We start from the raw sequence: 21,771 nt of genomic DNA, 5'->3' as shown, positions 1-21,771 counted from the left end.
TTTTTCTCCCCCCCACCCCTTTCCCTTCCTTTTCCTTCCCTTCCCTTCCCCTCTCCTTCCTTCCCTCCCTGACAGGAATCCAGTCGCCCTTAGCAACAACAGTCAAGGTTTGCCTCCTCCCGCCTCGGTTATTGGCTGAGTTTCCTCCGGAGAGGCGGAGCGAAGAGGGTAATGTAACTTCCGTTCCCGTCTGGGGTCGGCGAGGGGAGCCGGAGGCAGCAGAGGAAGCTGGGTGGCGGCCATCTTGGATTTCTGAGGAGAGGCGGTAGCGGGCTGCGGAGATCCGAGCGGAGGAGTCAGGCAGGCGGGCGGGGCTGGGACAGCAAGAGACGGTGAAAGGAGACCGCAATTCCCCGCCCGAGGCCCCTTCCATGGTCGGCACCTGTGACTTTCCGCAGCCTGCTTTCCACTCCTCTTCCAGGGCGACTAGTGCCGGGGTGTGAAGGCCCCGGCGCTGAAACCTGAGGCGAGATAGAGGAGGAGTAGCAGCGCCCGAAGGAGTGCGAGGCTCTCGGGGCCCGGGAAAGTCTGGCGGGCGGACCCTGCAGCCTTCCCTCTCCTTTCCTGCCTGGCTCTGCCCTGCCCTGTATCCCGCCGCCTCTGCTCGTGCGGCTCTTCCCTGACTGCCCAGTCCGGGAGCCGAGACGGACCTTAGAGACCCCCTCACCCAACTCCGCCTCGTTCTCCACTGCCCTGCCCTGGGCGCCGCTCTCCTCCCAAGACTTTCCCACGCCTGAAGCCTCCCCGCCCCTCCAGCTGCACCGGGGCGGGGAGGGGGAGGGGGTCGGTGTCCGGTCCCAGACTTGGGGGGTGGGGCAGCGAGAGCAGCATGAAGCCCGGAACCTGCCCGGGGAATCGTTCGGCCAAGCCTGGGATCTAGACCACTGTGCGGGGGGAGGGAGAAGGAAGCCACCCTCCCCCATGGTGCCCCTTCAGAACCACTACTGAGACTGTCCTGTGGCCACCGGACCGGCGAGGCTTGATTCTTTCTTGTTTTCGTTCCTTGTTTTTCTGGCGTCCTTTTTTTGTTTCTTTTTTCTTTTTTTCTTTTTTCTCTCCATTGTGGGGGAAAAAATTAAAAGTGAATTAAAATGTCCACTAGGACCCCTTTGCCAACGGTCATTGAGCGAGACACTGAAAACGTAAGTAGCCACGGTATAGATTCTCCTATGCAGCAATTCGTTGGTAGTTTTTATTTTATTCTGGGAGATTCAAATAGTGTCAATGCTTTAGTACCTATCCTGTTTTCCAGAAGCTAAAAAACAGTTGGGCAAATTTTGTCCCTAAATCTGAAAATAGCCCGTCTTTTAATATTCACACAATCTTCAACAAACAATCGGCGCCCATTGCGTGCAGCAGCGCTCCTCACTGAGAGACGGTGGTCGTAGTACTTGAAAGAGCACCAGATGGGAGAGGACCTTGGGCGAAATCCCTACATGTAACCTTTATGACCTTGTCTCTTCACCTCCCAGAGACTCAGTTTCCTTTTTGGTAAATTGACAGTATTATTGACGGTACCTACAACACAAGGTTAGGAGGAAAACTCTGTAAACCATAAAATGCCATATATTATATAAATGAACTATAAGGATTTTGCTTGGTGCTGGGACAGATCTAAATTTTGCTATCGTCCTTGTTAATGTGAGGAGGTAAAAGCTACTCTATCCTATCTAAACTTTAAATCTGAACACAGTGGGCAGTTAAAAAAGACTAAATTGATCCAAGAGAGGCTAATGTGTTTAAAAAAAAAAAAAAAAAAAAAGTTCATTTTCAAACTGGCTCTGGATAGTTAAGTGATGTTTGGGCGGTGAGAATATATTTTGTGTTCCCTTGGTGGGAGTATTATTAGCCAATAAACTCTAAAAGTTGTTGTTAGACTAGTCAGAATAACTTGCTTGTGTTGTCTTCCACTGTTCCATTAGAGTTTTTAAGACACTCATTTGTTTCTCTAGACTTTCTGGTTTTGATCACACATATCCAACGAGGCTGTCAGTTAAAGACAGTGTTTAGTGCTTGATAAAAAGAACAAATTCGAGAAAATCACCCATCTTTTATGGCTCCTTTTTTTTGAAAAAAGTTCGAAATAGCAATAACCATATCCTCTTAAAAATATTCTCTTTAAGATCTTTTTGGATGATAAGCAAAACCCACTATATTAGAAAACCCTACTTCTATAGAATCCAAACCAAAAGAGTAATTTTTGTAACATCTGTTTTGAGAAGGGAAAGAAAAACCAAAAAAAAATTTTTTTAATTTTTGTTAAATCAGTTATTGCTCTTGGAAGTGTTTTTAAAGCAGAATCCTTAACTTAGTGTCATAGGCCTTGTTAAAAAAATATTTTGATAACTGTATTTAAATATTGTTGGCTTAGTAGTCCTATGTATTTTAGTTTACGTATTTAAAAAGTATTCATAGAAGATCCATAAGTTTCAGATTGCCATAGGCATTTCTGAGAGTTAAAAATCCTTGTTTTAAAGTGACACTCGCTTCTCAAAATTGAGATAAATCATATCCAGATGAATTATCTGAACTCAGCTAGTTTTTCATGATTGAATTGACAGCTGAAATTCTCTAATATAAAATATCTAGTGAAGTAATTGATGGAAAGTAAATGCTATGCTCAAATTAAAAGGTTTATTGACAGCTAGATTTAAGAACATTTATTACATTATTACATCCAGACACTGTGCCAGGTTCTGGGGCTACACAGACATAAATGAAAATGACCCTGCCCTCAAGGAACATACTTTCTATAGGGGAAACTTTGTACTCAAGCAAATTAATACATAATATATACATAGTAAATGGAAGGTTAATTTGATGAATTGATGGAATGGGCTGCTGCTTATCTATAAAAAGCTTCATATTGGAATGGAATTTGAATGGAGCCCAGAAGGAAGCTAGAAAATCTAAAAGATAGAGATAAGCAGAGAATAACTTGGAGGCATAGGGAACTGTCTGCCAAGATATAAAGGCAGAAGATGGTAGAGGAGTAGCTAATGGAACATTTTGGTTAAACAGGAGAATTAGTGAAGACGCAATAAATCTTACAGTATGTTCACTCCAGATCATGAAGGGGTTTAGGAGCCAGAATAGATGAGTTTCTGTTTTAATCTTGAGGTACTAAAGAGCCATTAGGAATCAGACCTATATTTTAATAGTATTACTTGGGCACCTGTATAAAGGATATTAAAGATGGGGAAATGACTTTAGGCAGGGAGATGAATTGGGAAGGTTGTAGTTCGGATGAAAAGGTAGATGAAGGGCCTATACTTGGGCTGAAACCAATGATAGGGGAAGATGATTGATTTTAGACTATCTTGGGAAGTTTCCTTTAAGTGTTTTTCACATTTAACTACAACACAAATGCCTGAATTTAATCTCCACACTATTTGTTGGTTAGCCATCTGGTGATTTAATCTCTTGAAAAATTTGGGACAGTATCTCTAGCATATAATAATATTGAGTATTTGGCTAATAACAATAGGTTGAAGTTGGTACAATAATTATAAATGGTATATTTTACTTAAATGCACTAAAAAGGATACTGAGCAATAGAATAATCAAGTATTTAATGATTAAATAGTTTTCTTTTGAAGAGCTTATCATTGATTTCTGACTTGATTTTTTTTTTTCTTGGGATGCCCAGTAGTGTGGAGCAAGCAAAAGGCCGGTCAGATTAGACTATTTATCTGGAGTAAGGTCACAGGCACAGTTTCACACTTCTAAATTGAAGCTAGAAACAGTAGTGTAGCAAATCCCTATTGTAGCTTGAGGCAAAAAAAAAAAAAATTGTTTCATATTCGGATATATATTATAGTTGTAAATCTGGATGAAGAAAAAAAATTGTGTATTTTTAACTTAAGAAGCGTTTAGGCTACAAGCAGTAATTTCTAGGTTTAACTTTTTGCCCCCTTTTATTAAGTGCTGTCTTGTATATTTGTACTGTATCCTCAGGTGAAAGAAAACCATCTCTGCTCTCAAGGAGCTTTCATAAAATAAGAACCCATAAAATAATAACTAGTTATATGATATGTATAGGAAAGGTTTAGAGTAGTATGGTAAATTCCAGGAAGGTAAAATCCATAACTGGAAAGATCAGGAAAGGTTACAAGGAAGACATAAGCTACCACTTGAATTGGACCTTGAAAGGAGAAAGTATTTCAAAGATGGTGTATGAAAAGGCTGAAAAGTCCGCAGAGAATCAGAGAATTTTATGCAGTGAGCGCAAAGGTGACTGAGGTTTTTTAATTGGGTAATATTAAAGAAAAAAGGAGAACAGGTTGTAGGAGTAGAGAAGTGATTCAGTTTTGGACATGCTGAATTATGCCTCTGAATTTTATCAGGTTGTAGTTTCAAGAGAGTAATTTAAGGAATTTGTAAATTCTTTGAGTTTTAAAAAGCATCATTTCTTTTATTTTAAATTACATATTTTAAGCCTGGAGCATATATTATCCAAATTCTTTATATAGTATATTCCTTATATTTCTTATTCAGTGAGAATTGCTGTGTATTTCAGCATTGTTCACCTGAACTTTTTTATAGTAACTCTTGGCTTGGCTTGTTCAAAAAAGATTTGAGATTCCTTATTCCCTGAAGTTTATATCTCAAAGCTACAACTAAAATTTGTATTTGGCATGAGCAATTTGTCTTCCCTGCATCTTGTAAAAAGATTTTAAGTTTTGCTTATCCTAGTAGTTGTAGTTTAAAGTCACAAGTTTTTGGTAATTTTAGATGATACTGTTAAAAAAGAATTGATTCCAAAAGTATTTTATGGTCATTCTTATCTGAACATATGAGAAAACTGAGGTATGTAACCAGTGTCCATGCTTACACAGGTAGGAAGCATTAGAAGTGGAATTTCAAATCAGGTCCCCTGACTATAACATACTATCCATTACACTACAAAGTAGATAATTTGTCATTAATTTTAAATTATGGAATATTTTCTATCTTAAATTGAAAATGGAGTACTATAAAATTTCATTATGACCTCTTTTTTTTGGCCCCTTATTGTAATTTGATTCTCCATTACTAAACTGATGGATTTATAAAATTATAAAAGATTTAGAATTTTAGATTTTAGGGGGGAAAAGCTTTAGGGATCATTTAGTCCAACCTCATTTAACAAATGAATAAACTGAATTTTAGGTACTTGTCCAAGTCATATGCCAAATCATTGCTTGTTTAAACTCATATATATATCTATGTCTATAAGTTTAGGAGGTCATGAAGATAAAGTATTTTTAATGCTTAAATCTAAATGCCACTGGGGATTGTAAAAATGAATTTGATAGATATATATATTAATATAATTCCATGGGACTAGTCACTGTGAGTGTAAAAAAGTTTTCCATGAGATATTGGAAGAAAAAAAGAGCAAAACAAAACTCCTATAACAAATATTCATAATAAAGTAAAATCAAATTCCCACATTGACTGTAACCAAAAAATAATATTTCTCATTCTGCATCTTGAGTCTATTACTTCTTATTCAGAAGGTAAATAGCATTCTTACTCATTAGGAGTATTCTGAATGGAGAGCACTGAGAATGATAAATATTAAATAAATACTTGGTCAGCAAATATGTATTGAGCTGGTAATATATGCCAAGCACTGTGCTAACTAGTGGAGATGCAGAGGAAAAAGGTAAATGCTCTCCAATAACTCACAGTCTCAACATGCAAATAACTATGTATAAACAAGCTATATATACAGGATAAATAGGAAATAGTCAACACAGGTGAGAGATTAGAACTAAGGGAGATTTGGAAAGACTTTGTGGGGGATTTTATCTGAGACTTAGACGCCAGGAGGTAGACATTCCATATATGAAGGTGGACCAGTGAACATAAGAGTCAGAAAGTAGATTGTCTTATGTAAGGTATCCAAGCAAGCCCATGTCACTAAATTGAAGAGTATGTGCAGAATATAATATGTAAGAACACTGGAAAGGTAAGGAAAAGGCTGGGTTATGAAGATCTTACATATTATTTTGATTTACAATTAAAATACAATTTAACATGGTTTAATACATTTTAATAAAAACTTCCCTTTTTAGATTTACTGTGGTCTTAAACTAGTTTCCTTGGGAAATCCTAATTAGTCTACCAGCACCTAGTAAGAATAAGTTTCCAGAGAGAGCATATATAAAACTCTATTTACTTCATATTTTCTGGAAGAACTTGACAGTAAACCAGGTTTTGAAGTTTTAAACTATAAGAGATACAGAGGATTGTGCAACACCAAAATGTGAAACCCTTCTTTCCCTCATACCTCCTTCCAAGCATATCTTTCTGCAATTGCTTTTGAATCAGAGCACTAAATCAGAATACCAGATATATTTGATATGTGTGGGAAGGATTTGAAGTCTTGAAGACAAAGATTTGAATCTTTGCTTTCCTATTACTATCCACATAACTTTGGGCAAGTCACTTCCCATTTCTAGTCCTCTTTTTTCTTCCTTTGTAATGAGGAAGTTAGACAAGATTATCTCTGAAATCCTGTCCACTCGGAACTATGATCCTCCAGTTTCATCACCAGCAACACCTTGTTTCTGGAACAGAATCACTGATTTTAGGTAATAGCCAGGAAAGCTTTATCCTTGTTGACAGAACTGGGAGAAGAGCAAAGCAGAAATTTCCTTGTTTTATTCAAATTTTAGCAGTTTGAATATTCTTAAATGAATAAGAGAATCTTTCCAGGTAAAGCTCCTTTGTAGGGATAGTAAGTACTACACATTTTTATTGAATTAAGATTTGAATATCTAGCAGTATTTGGAGTAGTTTTCATGAAGGATATGTGCTTGGTTTTTTCCTTAGTAATAGTAATTGATTCATAGAGTTATGAGATTATAGACGATAAAAACTTTGAGACTTGTTAGAAATCATCACATATAGCTTCCTCATTTTATAGAGTAGTATACCAGCAAGGTTATGAAGGGAGTGCTTATTTACTCACTGGTCTTCTGATTCCATATCACTGTTTTGTGTTAAAATGTCAATCTGAGTATAGAGTGGACTTAAGTATTGGTAGAATAGAGGAATTTTCTTATTTTAAAGCTACTTATAGGAACCAAATTTTCAGTTTTGGCTTCTTGAATACCATACTTCAACGGAGGTGTACTGAAGGCTTGTCACAAATGATTCTAAGTGAAATTCCTTATTGATTAGAATTTTTAATTGTTAAATTTGTAATTATGAACCATTCATTATAAACTATAGAGTCCCCAGTCCTGTTTTCTGCCTTTTGCTATTCCTATTAAATTTAAAACTGTAGATTAGTGCAGTTTTAAAATTATAGAGCTGGAAACATTTTCCAGAGATCAGTCACAGAGATCTTCTGTCTCTACCTAACTAAAACTTTTAGGCAATACTTTAAATCTCAGGCAGCCTTTAGAATCTGATGCAATTAATAGCACCCTACTCTTCCCCCTTCTTCCTCAAATACCTGTTTCCCTTCCCTCTCAGTTCTCTTCTCTTGGTAGACAATCTTTCTCTAGTTTGTACTTGGTGGTATTACAGAGATTGTTGGATTTTACATATGGCATTAAAAAAAGATTATCCATATAATTAAATATATCAAAAAGTTGTGATTTCTTTAGTGTGGAAACCCTTTAATATATATAGATGATTTAGATAAATTAGTCTTAGGTGACTAACTCTCAGACATGTTATAGTAGTTACATTGTTATTAAATATTAGGCCTCAGATGCAGGATAAAGATTCACTATTTGCTGTCAATAAAAAGTTATAATTATTAAAAAAAGAAAAAAAAATCACTATTTGATAGAAACTAATGGGAAAGATAGCAGTCTAATAGGAATTAAGTGTAGACTTTATAGCTCTGGCCATGTACCAGGATAAGCTCTAAATGGATATATGGCTTAGAGTAAAAAGTCACATCATAAACAGATTAGAGGAGTAAAGAAGTTACCTTTCAAATCTATGGATAGGGAAAGAGTTCTTGACTAACCAAGTAATAAAATCACACACAAAAAAAAATCTAATTTTTTTTTCCACAAATGTTAGGTAAAAATTAGAAGGAAACGGGTAACTAAGGAACAAAAAAAGGTCTCATATCCAAGATAAATAAGGTCCTGATTCAAAGTTATAAGACAAAGAACCATTGTCCAATAGATTAATAATCAAAGGATGCTAGTAGGTAGTTTTCTAAAGAAAAAATCTAAGCTATCAACAGTCATGAGGGGGAAGTGCCCTAAATCATTATTAGAAAAAGACAAAGAAACTTTAAAGTTCTTTATACCTCTCAGACTAGCAGAAATGACAAATTAGAAAATTGACAATTTTAGAGAAGTTGTAGGGAAAACAGGTGGAGAAATGCATTCTTTTATGAAGCTCTGAATTGGTCCCTATATTCTGGAAAGCAGTTTGATCCCATGCTTAGAAAGTTAACAAACAGAACATACCCTTTGACCCTGCAGCAATACACTATTAGATGTATACCCAAAAGAAATGAGGAGAATCAGTATGTGAAAAATATTTATAGCTTTTTGTGGTAGCCAAAAATTGGAAATTAAGAAGTTATTGGAGAATAACTTATCTAATTGTGGTATATGAAAACAATGAAATATGATTGTGCCATAAGAAATGGACAACAAAAGAAACAGGAAAGATCTCAGAGCAAACCAAGCAGAATTAAGAACAATTTACATAATTATAAAGAAAAAACAATTTAAGACTTTAGAACTTTGACTAATACAATTATAAACCACGATATTAAAAGCAATAAGGATTAAGTGTGCAACTTGTTTTCTTAGAGATGATGAACTTAAAATCCAGAATTACACATATTTAAACATGATTAATGTAGATATTTATTTTGCTGAACTATGTGGGTGATATTGAGGGATTTCATGAATAGGAGAAAACTGGTTTACATCTCCAGACTCCCCACATGGAAACATTTGAAGATTGGGAATTTCGTCTCTCCCAGCCTCTTGCTGGATGGCACTGTTAAAAGTTAAATTCCTTGTGTCCTTATTACCCTTTCTTCCTTCTTTATTGGGCAGTTTGGAAAGTACTCTTATTTCATTGGTTTTGTTTATACTATTATCTTTCCCTATTGATGGGACAATCTCTTACTATTGCTATATTGTTTCTTTGTCTGAAACTATTGAAAATAAGTGTCTCTGGACCTTCTACCAGATTGTAGATACCATTGCATTGTATTGCCTTGCCTTGCCAGGTGGCATATATTCTTCATACTGAGATGGTTGCATCTATTTTCTTCCTGCCCTTTTGAGTTAAGTTTTAACTGCTGTCTGGTTCTGTTGTTTTTCATTGAATCTATCCTGCATTGCAGATTTTTAAATAATTTGCTTAGTTGAGGTAGAGGAACAAATTGCTAGAAAATTAATTGAAAAAGTTTTAAAAGTAAACTTTTCTTTAAAAATTGACTAACAAATTTGTAATAGGCCTAGTTGACATAATTCTGTGACTTCCTCCAGCAACATAGGAATTAGAGGAGGGAAGTGATGGGGGATGAGAAGATGGGAGTAGTTACTTCTTGAAAGAAAAGAAAGTGAAGCCTCAACTTGAGTGGTGAACTGGAAGAATAATAATAATCATCCAAAAAGCACTTATTAAGTAGCTATCGTATGTATACAAATATAAAACAAAAAAAAATTCTTTTTTCAAAAAGCTTATATATTCAAGTTGTATGTGTTTGAGATCAGAGGGAGGATATAGAGACCATTGTGAGGATAAAAAGACTAAGCAGAAGTGAAACATAGATGAAAGGTTTGGAGTTTGTTGTTTTTTGTTTTTTTAAGGAATTTCATAATCCAAGATCATAGGAGTAGCAGTGAAATCCATGAGCAATCTGATTGTAAAGACTGTGAATCAGCTACTAAACTTAAGAAAGGGAGTAGTGTATATTTTCACTAGCACTATCCAGACTGGTAATAGAGATTGATTAGAATAATTGATTGGAATAAATTTCAAAAGAGGAGATATTTAATGGTAATGGCAGAGAAAGAATTTGGAAATAGCAGCAAAGAAAGGAAATGAATGTACTTCATCTTTTCTGCCCAGTATATTCTGGCGTAAGATAGGGAAAATACTCTGAAAAGACCCAGGTTTCTTTGAAGTAGTGGAATTTGAAAATAGTATAAGATCAAACATGGGTGCAATGCAAAGGATATATAGATTGTAAGAAGGAAAGGATTGAAATTATTTTCTTATAGAGATGATGAATTTGAAGACTAAAAAAATAGACATTTAGACATAGCTAATGTGGGTACTTGTTTTGCTGGAATATGTGGATATGTATTGAAAGATTTTGTGAATTGAAAAAAATTGGTTTGACTTGTATATCCCGAAATACGCAGGATATGCATGGGATGCATGGAAGACTTGGAGATTGGGCATGAATGTTGACTAGTAGAGAGAGGGAAAAAGAATTTTAGCAGCCTTGAATTACAAGGTCAAGAGGAATAAAAGATTATCAGATACAGAAAGGAACTGGGCAATCAGCTTCACTGGATTTTGTGATAATTAAGCTCTGTGTTGGTGCAGTACCTGTGATGTCACTTTCTGTGGTTTATTACTGTAAATACTGGAGAACTTCATAATTGGTAGATGCAGCGGGTACAGGTGCCAGGAACTCAGGTATCTTTATCAGCAAATAATGGTAATAATTGGGTCTTTGGAACAGATTTTACACTCAGTACCAACACCTTTCCAAGGTGATGGGTTAAAACTTTTAGAAGGTATCCCAAATGTTGAGCAGACAGCTGACTCCTGATCTCTTGACTCTCTGGAAGTAAAGGAGCTTTAGTACTTTTGGGATCCTGAGGCTGAATATGAGAATTTCCCCAGTTTATTGTACATTTCTGAATTTCTAACTTGCTGGCTACCCTAATTTAAAGACTAGAAGTGTTGATCAGGACTCTTAATAATCATTCTAATATGATATCTTTGATCCAGGTCATTCCTTTCCTCAGAAACAAAACAAAACTCAGTAATAGCTTCCTACAAATACATGAAATAAAGTCCTAATTTTGTCATTCAGGAGTTTGGTTGTAGCTTAACCCTGATTATTTCTTTTGCCATTCAAATCAAACTGGATTATTTGTTTTGGGAACATCTCAAACTTTTCTATAACCAGGTGGTTCAATCCCTACAGTCCTGGACCTATAGTCATGAAGTCCTTAGTTCAAACTCAGTCTCAGAAACATACAAGCTGTGTGACACTGGGCAAGTCATTTAATCTGTCTCAGTTATCTCATCTGTAAAATTAGGATAATATCTACCTTGTAGAATTATGAGAATTAAATGAAAGAATATTTGTAGAGCCCTTAGTGCAGTGCCTGGCGCAGAATAGACACTTAAATGCTTGTTCTTTTCCCTTCTCCCTTCTTTCCTTACTATCTTAATTCAAAGTATTTCTTTTGTAATATTCTTGTAATACTCTTTGCCTTTACCATTGTATGTTCTTCCTACTCATCCTTTTAAAATTTAGCTTAAACTTTTTTTGCTATTTTCCTGGCTACTTTACCTTCCCCAAAGTAATAGTAGTTTAAAGGTGAAAGGAAAGATACCTCAGTGACCATCTATCTAGTCTAACCCATATCCAAGACTGTCATTTCCCTTCCCCTTTCCACTCTCCACTGCAACATACCTAACAAAAAGGTCACTCATAACCTTTGTTGGAAGACTTCTTTTTTTTTGTTTATCTATGTGTGTCTATGTATGTATGTATACATATCTATACACACACACACACACACACACACACATATTTTTTATTTTCCCCAGGTACTTGTAAAACAATATAATTTAGGGGGATTATATATTTACATTTATTTTTACATATTTCCATATTTTACATATTCGTGTTGGGAGAGAAAAATCAGAACAAAAGGAAAAAACTATGGCGAAGAAAAAATAATGAACTAGCATATGTTGATTTACAATCAATTCCCATAGTTCTCTATGGACACAGATGGCATTTTCCAGCCAAATTTTATTGGGATTGCCTGAGAACCACTGAGAAGAAGCAAATTTATTATAATTAATAATCACATAATCTTACTGTTTCTGTGTACAATGTTTTGCTTGTTTTACTCAGCATCAGTTCATGTAAATCTTTCCAGGCCTTTCTAAAATCAGCTTGTTAATTTTTTTATAAAACAATATTCCATTATTTTCATATACTGTAACTTATTCAGCCATTCCCCAATTGATTTTCCAGTTCTTTGCCACCACAGATAAGAGCTGCTTCAAACATTTTTTGCACATAAGGAAAGAATCCTTTTCCCTCTTTTATGATTTCGTTGGGATATAGACCTAGTAGATGGTACTGATGGATCAAAGGGTATGCAGAATTTTATAGCCCTTTGAGCATAGTTCCAGAACAGTTGCATCAGTTCACAACTCCACCAGCAGTGCATTAGTGTCCCAGTTTTCCCATCTCCTCCAATATTTGTGGTTACCTTTTCCTGGGAAGACTTAAAATGATGGGGAATTACTTCCTAAAGCAGCCCATTCTATTTATGTATAACACTAATTGTTTAAAAGGGGCAGTTAAATTGTCTGGTAAATAGAGTATCTGGCCTAGATGGAGCTCATTTATTTTAGTCATGTCTAACTCTTTGTGAGTCCTCTTTGAGAGATTTCTTGGCAGATATTGCAGTAGTTTACCATTTTCATTTCCAGCTTATTTTACTAATGAAGAAACTGAAGCAAAGAAGATTAAGCGACTTGTCCAGGGTCACACAGTAAGCTGAAGCTGGATTTGAATTAGGGAAGATGAGTCTTCCTGACTTTGGCCCTGCCATTCTATCTACTATAACCTTCTAGACTTCTTTACCTGTCATTCAAGACTTCATGATTTGGTTGCAGCTTAACCCCAATTATCCTTCAAATTCCTGATTAACCACTCAAACTAAACTCAACTATTTGTTTTGAAAATAGTCCATATCTCCTGTAATCAGGTACTTCATGGGCTAGAGTTTTAGACCTAGAGTTAGGAAGACTTGGGTTCAAATATACCCCCAGATACTTACTAGCTGTGTGATCCTGAGCAATCACTTAACCCTGTTTGCATTGGTTTCTTTTTTCTTTTTTATCTATTAAAGCTTTTTATTTTCAAAATATAATGCATGGATAATTTTGTAACATTGACTCTTACAAAAATCTTGTGTTCCAAATTTGCCCTCCTTCCCCCCATATCCTCTCCTAGATGGCAAGTAATCCAATATATGTTGAAGATATTAAATATATGTTAAGTCCAACATATGTATACACATTTATACAATAATCTTGCTGCACAAGAAAAATCAGATCAAAAAGGAAAAAATGAGAAAGAAAACAAAATATAAGCAAACAATAACAAAAAGAATGAAAATGCTATGTTGTGATCCATATTCATTTCCCACAGTTCTCTCTCAAATGGCTCTCTCATTGGACCTGGCCTCAGTCATCTCATTGTTGGAAAGAGTCACATCTATCAGAATTGATCATTGTATAATCTTGTTGTTGCCATGTATAATGATCTCCCGATTCTGCTCATTTCACTTAGCATCAGTTCATGTAAGTCTCTCTAGCCTCTCTGAAGTCATCCTGCTCATCATTTCTTATAGAACAATAATATTCAGTGACATTCATATACCATAACTTATTCAGCCATTCTCCAACTGATGGGCATCCACTCATTTTCCAGTTTCTTGCTAACTACAAAAATAACTGCCACAAACATTTTTGCACCTGTGGATCCCTTTCCCTCCTTTAAGAGCTTTTTGGGATATAAGCCTAGTAGAAACACTGCTAGATCAAAGGGTATGGACAGTTTGATAACTTTTTGAGCATAATTCCAAATTGCTCTCCAGAATGGCTGGATCCATTCACAATTACACCAACGGTGTATTAGTGTCCCAGTTTTCACACATCCTCTCCAACATTCATCATTATCTTTTCCTGTCATCTTAGCCAATCTGAGAGGTGTGTAGTTTTCCTTAGTTTCTTCATTTGTAAAATGAGCCGAGAAGGAAGTGGAAAATGAATGATTTCATTAGCTTTTGCAAAGAACCTCCCCACCCCCATACACACCCAAAAAGAGGGGTCAGGAGGAATTGACTGTGACTAACGAGATAACAAAACTACTGAATTAAGAAATTTTTCTTGGCTCCAAGTCTAACTTTGCTTGGCTCCAGCTTCCAGCCATCACTGCTGGTTTTCCCTGCTGAGATCAGTACTCAGTTGTATGCTTAATAAATAAATGTTGACAAATAACAAGTCTTCTGTCTACATCTTCTCCAAGTTAATATTCCTGCTTCCTTCAATTGTTGCTAATATGACAACTGAAGAGCATTCTGATCCATCTTTTTTTTTTTCTTTTCTTTTTTGTTGAGGCAATTGGGGTTAAATGACTTGCCCAGAGTCATACAGCTAAGAAGTATTAAGTGTCCTCCAGACTAAAGGATCACTGCTCTCTCTACTGTGCCATGTAGCTGCCCTCTGAATTGTCTTCTTGGTGAAGATCCTTTGAATGTTTTCTAGCTTATCAATATTCTAAAGTTGAAGCCCAAACTTTTGTCTTTCAATAGACTAGCATTTTTCCCCCTCTCAATGTTTCATTGCTATTATTATTAAGAAATTATGCCATTGTCTTACATTCTTTTATAGAATTATAAACTCCTTGGGATTTTGGACAGAATTATGTCTGAAAATCTTTGTATCTTTCATGGAGCACTGCATATAAGAAGATTGTAATTAATTTTTATTTTCATATTTTTTTAAAAAGGCAACTTTTTTGTTATACATGTACATTCATTTTTCCATATTTCCATGTGAATCATGGGAGAGAAAAATCAGAACAAAAGGGATATGATACAGGAAGAAAAATAAGGGGGAAAAAGTGAACATAGCATATGTTGGTTTACATTTAGTCTCCATAGTTATCTTTCTGGATGCAGGTAGTGTTTTCCAGCTAAAGTTTATTGGGATTGCCTTGGTTTGCTAAACCACTGAGAAGAACCAAGTCTATCATAGTTGATCATTGCGTAATCTTGGTGTTGCAATATTTTTCTGGTTCTGCTTGTTTCACTTAGCATTAGTTCATGTAAATCTTTCCATGCTTTTCTAAAATCAATTATTTGTCATTTTTTATAGAACAATACTGTGCTATTATTTTCATATAACTTATTCAGCCATACCCCAGTTGATGGGCTCATTTTCCAATTTTTTGCCATCACAAAAAAAGCTGCTACAAACATTTTTGCACATATGGGTCCTTTCCCCTTTTTTATGATTTCGTTGAAATACAGAACCAGTAGTGGCAGTGCTGGATCAAAGGGTATGTACAGTTTCATGTAATAAATGTTTAGTATTAATATTTCTTGAATGAATGTCTCTTTAACTTTTCCTCAAATTCTGTGCTTAGTCTTATATATGAAAAAATCTCAAGCCTCTTCCATTTTAAAAAGGATTCCTTTTTTTTTTTTTTTTTTTCAGTTGGGCTACATATCAGATAGATCTCTTAAAGTTATAGTATATATTAATGTTAGTGTAATAGTATCTATTTATACAGAGGTTTAAATACTTGAATTAAATTCACTGGCTTTGGTTATCTATTTTATGAAGACAAGTGTTGACTTGCTAAATAGAGAGCTAGGGTTTGATCATGTATATTTATTGTGTATCTAATTTATACTTTAATATATTTAACATTACTGGTCATCCTGCCATCTAGGGGAGGGAGTGAGGGGAAGGAGGGGAAAAATTGGAAAAAAAAGGTTTGGCAATTGTCAATGCTATAAAAGTACCCATACATATAACTTGTAAAAAAAAATAAATAAAAAATAAATAAAATTCTTAAGGCAATAAATAAATAGTGCCTAAAGAACTAATCTCAAGCCCTACCTGTGAGGGTGATCTGGGTGACTTACTTAACCTAAGAGTGCCTTAGACAACCCTGTAAGACAGTAAATTGAAAAGTAGCTGCTGGGGCAGCTAAGTGGCATAGTAGATGGAGCACCAGCCCTAAGTCAGGAGGACTTGAGTTCAAATGTGACCTCAGACACTTAACACTTCCTAGCTGTGTGACCCTGGGAAAGTCACTTAACCTCAATGCTTCCCAAAATAAAAATATAAAATAAAATACTTAAGGATTATGAGAGGATTACTTTGATTCAGGAAAAGATAGTGCGAATTGGCAAATAGAGCTTTGATATCTGTATAAATAATGAATTAGAACCACCTAGGAAGTAATTCATAAGTTATTGAAAGAATTGGCGATTGAGACTGAGTCATAATCAGTGATATTTGAAAGATTATACCTGTAAAGTGCTTTGTAAACCTAAAGTACTATATAAATGTTTCCAAGGAGAACCTATAATCTTTTCATCTTGCTAGCCTAGATTTGCATAGAGATGGTCAAAAGACTGCTGCTGTTCTAGGGAAGGACAGAAAAGTCTAGCCTTTAATTGCACTTCATGGAAGCCTTCCAGTTTAGGGATTAGGGGCAAGCCATGAAGCCTAAGTACCTGAAAGCATGACAAGAACATAGAAACCCAAATTCAAGGTCTGGCCATGGATACCTGGAATATGTAGCTGAGCTATATCACTTTGACCCTTGAACCTGAGCTTGAGACCTTATATACTTATACCAAAAGATATGTATTAAGGTTCACATTGGTATTTATATAACTCCTTCAGTGTGTCAAGCACTATGCTAAATGCTTTACAAATGTTACCTCATTTGATTCTCACAGCAATCCTAAAAGATAGGTGCTATTATCCTCCCCATTTTAGAGTTGAGGAATCTGAGGCAAAGAGGTAAAGTGACTTAGTTGGTAAGTTTCTGCTGCTACTTTTGAACCATGTCTCCCTGACTCAGGCCTGAGACTTTATATACTGTTCCACCCAGAAGTTTGCATAGACTGACTCAATGTAGTATACTATTGCTGTTCCTGAAGTTCTTGAAGAATAGTGTTCATTAACCACATCCTAAATAATACAGTACAGGACCAAAAAAGACCCAGTCATTGTTTCTAGAAGTGTAGAGTCTGTAGAAGTGGCACAAAATCCCATTTCAGGAACTGAAACTAGAAAAATTAATAGAGAGAAGAAAACAAATGCTTATGGGGGCAAGGGGAAATATTATGGAGCCAGGAACCCTCATGACACAAATGCCGAAAAAAGAAAATAATTCCACATCATATACCAACGAAGTCTAAAAGAAAATAACAGTTTTGCCACAAGCTCTACTGTAATTCCCAGAAAAAATGAAGCAAGAATTTAAAAATTATGTCAGTAAATAAGCATTTTATAAGGTGCCAACTTTGTGCCAGGTACCATGCTAAGTGTGGGATAGACAGTCTGCTCTCAAAGAGCTCACAATTTAATGAGGAAGACAACATTAAAACAATTATGAGCAAACAAGCTCTACATAGGATAAATATGAAATAATCATCCATAGGAATGCAGTAGCATTGGATGGGAAAATGGGGGATCAGACATCTATCTTTCAGAAGGTAGGATTTTAACTGGGACTTGAAGCCAAAGAAGCCATGAGGAAGTGAGGAGGAAGAATATTCCCTGCATGAAGGACAGCCAGTAACAGCTAAGAGTCAAGATTTACTGGATTGCAGAATATATTTTGGTGTAGGGAGGTGTAAGTTAAGAAAACTAGAAAGCTAAAAGGGAGACAGGTTATGAAGTCTTTGAATGTGAGAGGATTTTATATTTGATCCTGAACATGATATTGACTGGAGTTTATTGAATAGAGATATGATGTGGTCATACCTGTGTTTTAGGAAGACCACTTCGACATCTGAGTGGAAGGTGGCCTGGAATGGGGAAAGAGTTGAGGCACAGAGAACAACCAGCAGGCTACCACAGCAGTACAATAATGAAATGCAGTGTTAGAGGAGAGAAGGAAATGTATGGAAGAAATATAGCAAAATGGGCAGGCTCTAGCAATAGATTGGAAAAGGGAGATTAAGAGAATGAGGAATTGTAAATGACACTGAGAAAATGTGGTATCTTGGATAGTAATAGGCAAGATAAGAGAAGAGAGTTTGGAAGGAAAAGAAAATGTGTTCAGTTTTGGATATGTTGAGTTTAGTATATCTATAGACCATCTAATTCAAAATGTCTAATAGACTATTATGAGAGGGGTATCTGGAAAATAAGAATAGTTAGGACTGAAAATACATAGTTGTGAGAATCTGATGATTAATTCATGGAAGAGTATGAGATAAGTAAGTTGTCTCAAGTATAAAGAAGAGAGTTCAGGAGATATAATCCTAAGGAGATATAATGGCAAATGACTGACCTCTCAATTCTTAGCCATTTTATGATGATTCTGAGAGAGGGCAGTGTTGCCTGCTTTGTCTGTCCCTTTCATTGGCAGTTGATATGAGTATGGATGACAGATCCTTCTTGGTAAAGTTTACTCCCAGATGTGCAAAAAATTGATTGTTAAATTTTCAATGTGAGTGTTTACACCTTGGAAAAACACTACAGATCAGGGCTTGATATGTTTTGTTGCTTTTCCATAGATTTAAAAGTCGAAGTTTTAAAGTACGCCATATGCATATTTTTTTCTGAGAGCTGACTGTTAAATATTTATCAGACCACTCATTGCTTATTTCCCTCTATTATGGCATCATCAAGTCTGGGGATTGGAAGGGATCACTGCTAAGCTTGATCCCTTGAATTTATACTCACTTATGCCAAGATAGTTATATTGAACCCCATGATAGAACTGGGCTGTATAATGTTTTGTTTTTGTTTTGTTTTGTTTTTAATCAAGAATAATTGAGGTTGGTGCCTGTTTATTTTTCTAAGAAAAATTAAGCTGCAAATTCAAACTTTAGATGTCCTTGAATATTAAAACAAATTGCCAATATTCTCTAAAATTGAAGAGTAAACAATAAACATATAAAGTTATTTGTGCCCTACTCTTAAGAAAACATGGTATATGAAAGATTGAATTTACAAAATAAATGGGGATATGAAGAAAGGCCAAAAACCAGCCCCTGCTCTCAAGCAATCTGTATTCCAGTGCAGGGCATAACAATGATGGACAAACATTGGAGACAATAGAGGGTTCTAATTTTAATGAACATATTAAGAAGGCTTCTTATAGAAGATGGGATTTTGTTGTGGCTTGAATCCAGGAAACATATGCAGAAGGACAGAATTCCAGAAACAAGGAATAGACAGCCAGTGAAAATTCCCTTAGTCTAGAATATCTTGTGTGAAGAATAGCAAAGAGGCCAGTATCACTGAATCTTTAAGTATGTGAATAAAATGTAAAAAGACTAGAAAAGTAGAAAGAGACCAAGTTCTGCAGGACTTTTAATATTTGAGGCTTTTATATAAAGTATCCCAAAAATTGAAGTGCAGTTTTAAGCTTAAAATTGAAAGTGATAGGGAGCCACTGCAATGTATTGAATAAAGAGATCAGATGAAATTGATAGCAAAATGGAAGATGGATTAGAAAGGGGCATGGATTGGGCTGAGTCTCTAAGTAGGGAGACCAACCATCAAATCAAGTGAATAGTACAGGTTGAACAGAGACCCCAAAATACAGGGATGCAGAATTACTTCTCTTTGGGACATCATAGGAAGATGTGCACTTGAACAGACCTCTTCCTCTCCCCCACTCCCCAGGCAATTGGGGTAAATGATTTGCCCAGGGTCACATAGCTAGGAAGTATTAAGTGTCTGAGATCAGATTTGATCTCAGGTCCTCCTGAGTTCAAGGCTGGTTCTCTCCCCACTGCTCCAGTTTGCTGCCCCTTGAACAGGACTTTTAAGATCCATATCAGTTGGTTTAAACATGATGAGAGGTGGGAAATGTGTTGGTCATAATTGAGTTTATTTTGGACCATGAATGAAAAATAGGACAAAACATTTTCTTCAGGAAGAGAAAAGGCACTTTTTAAAAGACACATTGTCCTGAAAGCTGGTCATAGAGCTCATAGGAAAGAGACTAGTTAGATGAGACAAAACTTGGGGCACTGCCTAGTACTATTCAGAACAATTTAAAGAGGAGAAGAAAAGTTTTGAAAATGGTGGGTGGGTGGGTGTTTGGAAGGAATGATGTATTCTGTAGAGGCTATTAAACCTTTAAAGATTAAATGCTTATAACTTGGGATATTAGCAACTTATGTGGTTATATGATTTTATTTTGAATGATTATAGACATCCTAGTATAGTGAAAAATTGGGCAGGACTTAAATTTTAGGAAAGCTTGGCTCTGATTATATAACATGGTTAAAAATAATAAATAGCTTTTGGCCTTGAACAAAATCACTTATCAGCTAGCAGTGGTTAGCTCATTTGTCAAATGAGGATGGTAACCTGTCTGCAAACCTTTTCCATGAAGATTTCTAGTGAGGATCAAATGCAAAAATGCTTTTGACAGAAGGTTCCACAAACCTAAATTCTTCTTATTGATGTTTTAAGAGAATCATATTTGTAAGTTAATTTGCTCTTTCAAATGAAGTTGAATTTCAACAATTTTCTTTATTCTTTCACATTTTTCTCCATTCTTTTTCTCTTAAATTTAAATTTTAAGATTGAAAAAAGATTGATGAAATATGGACAGATGTTTGCAGAAACTGATGACACAGGCTAAAATTTATTTTAATTTTTAACCAATAATATGGTATTTTTTTTCAACTAGTGGCTCTTAGAACTTTTAGTTCCTTATTTTTGTGTATGTTGTTATTACCTTAGCACACATCTCATGGAGATGGACGTCAAGAAGTTACCTCTCGAACTGGGCGCTCTGGAGCTCGCTGTAGAAACTCAATAGCTTCCTGTGCAGATGAACAACCTCATATTGGAAACTACAGACTTCTGAAAACAATTGGCAAGGGAAATTTTGCAAAAGTGAAACTGGCAAGACACATCCTTACAGGAAGAGAAGTAAGTACAGATTATTACATTTACTTTTGATGCAAAAAAATTCAAAGCTATTTCTTCCAGTGTGTATTTGTAAATAAAAAATGCCTATAATTACCTGTCTGTTTAAAAATATTAAATGAGTGTGATTCTTCAGAAGTGAATCATTTTGTTGGTTTTTATTAATAAACTTGAAATTGTTTTCCATTAGAATATTTTTGTTTGCATTCGAATATTCGAATAAAAGACCTTTAAAAATCATGGGTATTTATATATTACACGTAAACATTATGCATATTTTATATTTTTGTCATTTAATATTTGACTTCAGTATTGCAAATTATATCTCCAAGAAGTTTAGTCAACTCTCAAAATCTTCTTGATTTTTATGGACCTGGGAGAAAAGTAGAACCATGAAAACAAAATAGTTAGTTTGGAATTAGTTCTTTACTTTTCCTTGTCTATGGTCCTAACCTTCCCAGAAATACTCCATAATTAATTATACAGAATAAATTTATTAAAACAACTCAACTGCTGTTTGGAAAAACATGTACTTTTTTTTCTTTTTAGCCCTTTGATAAAAATCACTGTATTGATCCTTACAACCCTCCTATTGATTCTCTCACTTTATCTTGTGACCAAGAAAAACAATTAAGCATAGGCATGTGATAATGACCCCATGTAATAGTGTGCCTAGTACCTTGTCCTCATAGTCTTTCTCTTCTATTGGTGGAAAATTCCATTTCATTATAATATTTGTTCTCTAGGACATTTGTTGTTTTTTTTGATTACTTAGCAATGTATCTTCTTTTTAGAGCTCTTTCCACTGACAATTGTACTATACTATTCTTTTCATTCTGATTGTTTTGTTTTGTATCAATTCATTAA

General features: G+C 35.4%; 1 protein-coding gene across 6 annotated transcripts in view; it reads left to right on the top strand.

Moving 5' to 3' along the window:
- The first annotated feature begins 995 nt into the window (after positions 1–995).
- Positions 996–21,771, top strand: part of MARK3 (microtubule affinity regulating kinase 3) — a 120,017-nt gene continuing 99,241 nt past the window's right edge. For all 6 annotated transcript variants that reach the window (XM_051978314.1, XM_051978313.1, XM_051978311.1 and 3 more), the window contains exons 1-2: positions 996–1,142; positions 20,716–20,907. In XM_051978314.1, coding sequence (XP_051834274.1) covers positions 1,092–1,142; positions 20,716–20,907 — 243 coding nt within the window. In that variant the 5' untranslated portion in view covers positions 996–1,091. The remainder of the gene's footprint in view (positions 1,143–20,715; positions 20,908–21,771) is intronic.

This window comes from Antechinus flavipes, chromosome 2 (assembly GCF_016432865.1).
Source record: "Antechinus flavipes isolate AdamAnt ecotype Samford, QLD, Australia chromosome 2, AdamAnt_v2, whole genome shotgun sequence".
In the NCBI taxonomy this organism is placed as follows: domain Eukaryota; kingdom Metazoa; phylum Chordata; class Mammalia; order Dasyuromorphia; family Dasyuridae; genus Antechinus; species Antechinus flavipes.
This window is presented reverse-complemented; position numbering and strand designations above follow the sequence as displayed.